At 42.4% G+C, this 7,500-nt stretch overlaps 1 protein-coding gene across 3 annotated transcripts in view; it reads left to right on the top strand.

Annotated features, from left to right (window-relative positions):
* Positions 1–7,500, top strand: part of LOC118374750 (plasma membrane calcium-transporting ATPase 3-like) — a 189,391-nt gene that overhangs the window by 100,677 nt on the left and 81,214 nt on the right. For all 3 annotated transcript variants that reach the window (XM_052481242.1, XM_052481241.1, XM_052481243.1), the window contains one exon: positions 6,399–6,505. In XM_052481242.1, coding sequence (XP_052337202.1) covers positions 6,399–6,505 — 107 coding nt within the window. The remainder of the gene's footprint in view (positions 1–6,398; positions 6,506–7,500) is intronic.

The following is a 7,500-nucleotide window of genomic DNA, read 5'->3' as shown; positions in this document are numbered from 1 at the left end:
GAGATAAGGCGGAGCTTTACCTAGCATGGACTTGTAGATGACCTGGAGCCAGTGGGTCTGGCGACGAATATGTAGTGAGGGCCAGCCGACTAGAGCATACAAGTCGCAGTGGTGGGTGGTATAAGGTGCTTTAGTGACAAAACGGATGGCACTGTGATAGACTGCTTCCAGTTTGCTGAGTAGAGTGTTGGAAGCCATTTTGTAGATGACATCGCTGAAGTCGAGGATCGGTAGGATAGTCAGTTTTACTAGGGTAAGCTTGGCAGCGTGAGTGAAGGAGGCTTTGTTGCGGAATAGAAAGCCGACTCTGGATTTGATTTTTGATTGGAGATGTTTGATGTGAGTCTGGAAGGAGAGTTTGCAGTCTAGCCAGACACCTAGGTACTTATAGATGTCCACATATTCAAGGTTGGAACCATCCAGGGTGGTGATGCTAGTCGGGCATGCGGGTGCAGGCAGCGATCGGTTGAAAAGCATGCATTTGGTTTTACTCGCGTTTAAGAGCAGTTGGAGGCCACGGAAGGAGTGCTGTATGGCATTGAAGCTCGTTTGGAGGTTGGATAGCACAGTGTCCAATGACGGGCCGAAAGTATATAGAATGGTGTCGTCTGCGTAGAGGTGGATCAGGGAATCGCCCGCAGCAAGAGCAACATCATTGATATATACAGAGAAAAGAGTCGGCCCGAGAATTGAACCCTGTGGCACCCCCATAGAGACTGCCAGAGGACCGGACAGCATGCCCTCTGATTTGACACACTGAACTCTGTCTGCAAAGTAATTGGTGAACCAGGCAAGGCAGTCATCCGAAAAACCGAGGCTGTTGAGTCTGCCGATAAGAATTTGGTGATTGACAGAGTCGAAAGCCTTGGCGAGGTCGATGAAGACGGCTGCACAGTACTGTCTTTTATCGATGGCGGTTATGATATCATTTAGTACCTTGAGTGTGGCTGAGGTGCACCCGTGACCGGCTCGGAAACCAGATTGCACAGCGGAGAAGGTACGGTGGGATTCGAGATGGTCAGTGACCTGTTTGTTGACTTGGCTTTCGAAGACCTTAGATAGGCAGGGCAGGATGGATATAGGTCTATAGCAGTTTGGGTCCAGGGTGTCTCCCCCTTTGAAGAGGGGATGACTGCGGCAGCTTTCAATCCTTGGGGATCTGAGACGATATGAAAGAGAGGTTGAACAGGCTGGTAATAGGGGTTGCGACAATGGCGGCAGATAGTTTCAGAAATAGCGGGTCCAGATTGTCAAGCCCAGCTGATTTGTACGGGTCCAGGTTTTGCAGCTCTTTCAGAACATCTGCTATCTGGATTTGGGTAAAGGAGAACCTGGAGAGGCTTGGGTGAGGAACTACGGGGGGCGGAGCTGTTGGCCGAGGTTGGAGTAGCCAGGCGGAAGGCATGGCCAGCCGTTGAGAAGTGCTTATTGAAGTTTTCGATAATCATGGATTTATCGGTGGAGACCGTGTTTCCTAGCCTCAGTGCAGTGGGCAGCTGGGAGGAGGTGCTCTTGTTCTCCATGGACTTCACAGTGTCCCAGAACTTTTTGGAGTTGGAGCTACAGGATGCAAACTTCTGCCTGAAGAAGCTGGCCTTAGCTTTCCTGACTGACTGCGTGTATTGGTTCCTGACTTCCCTGAACAGTTGCATATCACGGGGGCTATTCGATGCTATTGCAGTCCGCCACAGGATGTTTTTGTGCTGGTCGAGGGCAGTCAGGTCTGGAGTGAACCAAGGGCTGTATCTGTTCTTGGTTCTGCATTTTTTGAACGGAGCATGCTTATCTAAAATGGTGAGGAAGTTACTTTTAAAGAATGACCAGGCATCCTCAACTGACGGGATGAGGTCAATGTCCTTCCAGGATACACGGGCCAGGTCGATTAGAAAGGCCTGCTCACAGAAGTGTTTTAGGGAGCGTTTGACAGTGATGAGGGGTGGTCGTTTGACTGCGGCTCCGTGGCGGATACAGGCGATGAGGCAGTGATCGCTGAGATCCTGGTTGAAGACAGCGGAGGTATATTTGGAGGGCCAGTTGGTCAGGATGCGTCTATGAGGGTGCCCTTGTTTACAGAGTTAGGGTTGTACCTGGTGGGTTCCTTGATGATTTGAGTGAGATTGAGGGCATCTAGCTTAGATTGTAGGACTGCCGGGGTGTTAAGCATATCCCAGTTTAGGTCACCTAACAGAACAAACTCTGAAGCTAGATGGGGGCGATCAATTCACAAATGGTGTCCAGGGCGCAGCTGGGAGCTGACGGGGGTCGGTAGCAGGCGGCAACAGTGATAGACTTGTTTCTGGAGAGAGTAATTTTCAAAATTAGTAGTTCAAACTGTTTGGGTATGGACCTGGAAAGTATGACATTACTTTGCAGGCTATCTCTGCAGTAGACTGCGACTCCGCCCCCTTTGGCAGTTCTATCTTGACGGAAGATGTTATAGTTGGGTATGGAAATCTCTGAATTTTTGGTGGCCTTCCTGAGCCAGGATTCAGACACGGCAAGGACATCAGGGTTAGCAGAGTGTGCTAAAGCAGTGAGTAAAACAAACTTAGGGAGGAGGCTTCTGATGTTGACATGCATAAAACCAAGACTTTTCGATCACAGAAGTCAACAAATGAGGGTACCTGGGGGCATGCAGGGCCTGGGTTTACCTCCACATCACCCGCGGAACAGAGAAGGAGTAGTATGAGGGTGCGGCTAAAGGCTATCAAAACTGGTCGCCTAGAGCGTTGGGGGCAGAGGATAAGAGGAGCAGGTTTCTGGGCATGGTAGAATATATTCAGGGCATAATGCGCAGACAGGGGTATGGTGGGGTGCGGGTACAGCGGAGGTAAGCCCAGGCACTGGGTGATGATGAGAGAGGTTGTATCTCTGGACATGCTGGTTGTAATGGGTGAGGTCACCGCATGTGTGGGGGGTGGGACAAAGGAGGTAACAGGGGTATGCAGAGTGGATCTAGGGGCTCCATTGTGAACTAAAACAATGATAACTAACCTGAACAACAGTATACAAGGCATATTGACATTTGGGAGAGACATACAGCGAGGCATACAGTAATCACAGGTGTTGAATTGGGAAAGCTAGCTAAAAACAGTAGGCGAGGCTAATCAGCTAGCACAACAAACAGCAGGTAAAATGGCGTTGACTAGGCAACTGGGCCGACAGATAAACAAACAAGCAGAATGGGGTACCGTGATTAATGGACAGTCCAGCGTCGTCAGCTATGTAGCCAAGAGATCAGTGTCCAGGGGGCAGCGGTGGATGGGCAGGGAAGCTGGGCTGGCGAGTGTTATCCAGGTTTTTTTTTTTTTTTTTTTCAACTAACAATGACTAAATAGCTTGTAGCTAGTTAGCTGGTTAGCGTCTGGAGGTTCTTGAGTGTGTCATAAAAATAAATAAAAATTAAAAGTGATAGCGAATCCGTATCACAGTGGGTGAGGCAGGTTTCCGGAAGGTATAAACAAATAAAAATCAAAGAGAGATAGAAAGTAAATGGGTTCAGAAGTGTTTGGGATGAGGTGAGTCAGATGGTTAGCAGGCCTGTGCTAACAAGCTAACAGTTCGTAGGCCCGGGCTAGACAAGCTAGCCGTTAGCAGGCCGAATAGCAAGTAGGGAGATAGCGAGGGCTAGAGAGCTAACCTTTGGGGGACGTCGCGATGGGGTGAGTCTGTTTATTCAGGACCTATTTCAATTCTATACAACTATACAAGGTCAGTTATTACATCAGTATGCAGGACCTATTTCAATTCTATACAACTATACAAGGTCAGTTATTACATCAGTATGCAGGACCTATTTCAATTCTATACAACTATACAAGGTCAGTTATTACATCAGTATGTGGGACCTATTTCAATTCTATACAACTATACAAGGTCAGTTATTACATCAGTATGCAGGACCTATTTCAATTCTATACAACTATACAAGGTCAGTTATTACATCAGTATGCAGGACCTATTTCAATTCTATACAACTATACAAGGTCAGTTATTACATCAGTATGTGGGACCTATTTCAATTCTATACAACTATACAAGGTCAGTTATTACATCAGTATGCAGGACCTATTTCAATTCTATACAACTATACAAGGTCAGTTATTACATCAGTATGCAGGACCTATTTCAATTCTATACAACTATACAAGGTCAGTTATTACATCAGTATGTAGGACCTATTTCAATTCTATACAACTATACAAGGTCAGTTATTACATCAGTATGCAGGACCTATTTCAATTCTATACAACTATACAAGGTCAGTTATTACATCAGTATGCAGGACCTATTTCAATTCCATACAACTATACAAGGTCAGTTATTACATCAGTATGTGGGACCTATTTCAATTCTATACAACTATACAAGGTCAGTTATTACATCAGTTATTAGGTTATTATACTACAAGGTAACAACTACAACAGGGTCAGTTATTACATCAGTTATTAGGTTATTTATTATTACATTTAAAAACTATATCAGGTTAGTTATTACATATTATTATATTATAAGATAACTACTATACAAGGTTAGTTATTACATATTATTATATTATAAGATAACTACTATACAAGGTTAGATGACATATTATTATATTATAAGGTATGATATTACATGTTATTATATTATAAGGTATGATATTACATGTTATTATATTATAAGGTATGATATTACATGTTATTATATTATAAGGTATGATATTATTATATTATATTATTATATTATAAGGTATGATATTATTATATTATATTATTATATTATAAGGTATGATATTACATGTTATTATATTATAAGGTATGATATTACATATTATTATATTATAAGGTATGATATTACATGTTATTATATTATAAGGTATGATATTATTATATTATATTATTATATTATAAGGTATGATATTACATGTTATTATATTATAAGGTATGATATTACATATTATTATATTGTAAATAGTAAATAGTCCGGGGGCTATTTGATTAATTGTTCAGCAGTCTAATGGCTTGGGGCTATTTGATTAATTGTTCAGCAGTCTATTGGCTTGGGGCTATTTGATTAATTGTTCAGCAGTCTATTGGCTTGGGGCTATTTGATTAATTGTTCAGCAGTCTAATGGCTTGGGGCTATTTGATTAATTGTTCAGCAGTCTTATGGCTTGGGGCTATTTGATTAATTGTTCAGCAGTCTATTGGCTTGGGGCCGTTTGATTAATTGTTCAGCAGTCTATTGGCTTGGGGCTATTTGATTAATTGTTCAGCAGTCTATTGGCTTGGGGCTATTTGATTAATTGTTCAGCAGTCTATTGGATCCCCACAGCAGGGCTATTTGATTAATTGTTCAGCAGTCTAATGGCTTGGGGCTATTTGATTAATTGTTCAGCAGTCTATTGGCTTGGGGCTATTTGATTAATTGTTCAGCAGTCTATTGGCTTGGGGCTATTTGATTAATTGTTCAGCAGTCTAATGGCTTGGGGCTATTTGATTAATTGTTCAGCAGTCTATTGGCTTGTTATGGGCTATTTGATTAATTGTTCAGCAGTCTATTGGCTTGGGGCTATTTGATTAATTGTTCAGCAGTCTATTGGCTTGGGGCTATTTGATTAATTGTTCAGAACAGTCTAATGGCTTGGGGCTATTTGATTAATTGTTCAGCAGTCTAATGGCTTGGGGCTATTTGATTAATTGTTCAGCAGTCTAATGGCTTGGGGCTATTTGATTAATTGTTCAGCAGTCTTATGGCTTGGGGCTATTTTATTGTATTTATTATGGATCCCCATTAGCAGCAGCTAAGATGATTTGGATGGACTCTGTCATTCCTGTAGAGAATATTCTGTTTCCAGAAGGTGTCAAAGGTATCTATTAAAGTCCAGCAGAGCTACAGTCTTTTAGCCAGATGGGTAATGCCAGCAGTCTGCTGAATCTTTCACACCCGCGGCCCAACGATGGTACTGGACCTGAAATTATTGCCTGTTTTTTGGAGTCTTTTAATGCTAAAATCAGTTCTTTAAAATCCATTTTCAAATGTTCTGAGCTAGCCCTCCTGACAGTCAGAAGCAGCCTCGTTATGTCCTGTACTCGTGTTCCTGTGGTAGAACAGTCTGAAGCAGCCTTGTTATGTCCTGTACTCGTGTTCCTGTGGTAGAACAGTCAGAAACAGCCTTGTTATGTCCTGTACTCGTGTTCCTGTGGTAGAACAGTCTGAAACAGCCTTGTTATGTCCTGTACTCGTGTTCCTGTGGTAGAACAGTCTGAAACAGCCTTGTTATGTCCTGTAAATGTATTAGTCTAGATGGAGTGTTACAGTAGTCTACTGTAGATGTTACTATAAAATATGTAAAGTGCGTTACACACTGTCTCAGTGGACTCTCTCTCTCTCTCCTTCCTCTCTCCCTCCTCTAGGTGTATACCTTTAACTCGGTGCGTAAGTCCATGTCCACGGTGGTCCAGCAACGAGACGGATCCTTCAGACTCTACAGTAAAGGAGCTTCTGAGATACTACTGAAGAAGTGAGGGAGGAGGAGGGGGGATGAGAGGGAGGGAAGTAGAAACAAAACTAATGAAATGTACACTATACTTCTCAACAATATCACCAATTCTACTCATTTCTCTCTCTCTCTCTGTGTCTCTCACTCGCTCTCTCTCTCTCAATTCAATTCGATTGAAGGGCGTTATTGGTATGGAAAACATGTCTACATCGCCAAGTGAAGTAGATAATAAACCACAGTGAAATAAAACATAAACATTAGCAGTAAACATTACATTTACAAAAGTTCCAGAAGAATAAAGACATTACGAATGTCATATTATGTGCAAATAGTTAAAGTACAAAAGGGAAAATAAATAAGCATAAATATGGGTTGTATATACAATGGTGCGTGTTCTTCACTGGTTGCCCTTTTCTCGTGGCAACAGGTCACAAATCTTGCTGCTGTGATGTCACACTGTGGAATTTCACCCAGTAGATATGGGAGTTTATCAAAATTGGATTTGTTTTCGAATTCTTTGTGGATCTGTGTAATCTGAGGGAAATGTGTATTTCTAATATGGTCATACGTTGGACAGGAGGTTAGGAAGTGCAGCTCAGTTTCCACCTCATTTTGTGGGCAGTGAGTGTAACAGGGTTATATTGGTGATTCCCCTTGCCACTTTATTGTTAGCCAATGGGTTTTTGGTTTGAGTTTGTCTTGCCTTCACCTACTCAACATGGCATCTTATTGGCTGGTTTGCGTAGCTTGCTTACGAGGGGGGATGTTCCAGTTAGAATCGTCCCAGTGAACAAGCACCAAACCAGCGGTAAGTTGTTGGTTGCAAAGCACCGTACGTCAAAAGTGATTTTATGCTCTCAAGTGATGATTTAAATGTACAATTTATATCAAATAGTTCGTAAATGTTATTCAAACATCACACATAAGATGCAGGGGTTTTTGGAGAATATTTGTTGTGCATTTTGTTGTAGAGAATTCACGCCAGTATTAGCTAGCAACTTACTGTGTCTGGTGGG

This window comes from Oncorhynchus keta, chromosome 27, assembly GCF_023373465.1.
Source record: "Oncorhynchus keta strain PuntledgeMale-10-30-2019 chromosome 27, Oket_V2, whole genome shotgun sequence".
Classification (NCBI taxonomy): Eukaryota; Metazoa; Chordata; class Actinopteri; order Salmoniformes; family Salmonidae; genus Oncorhynchus; species Oncorhynchus keta.
The sequence above is the reverse complement of the archived record's forward strand: the minus strand, read 5'-3'. Positions and strand labels throughout refer to the sequence as shown.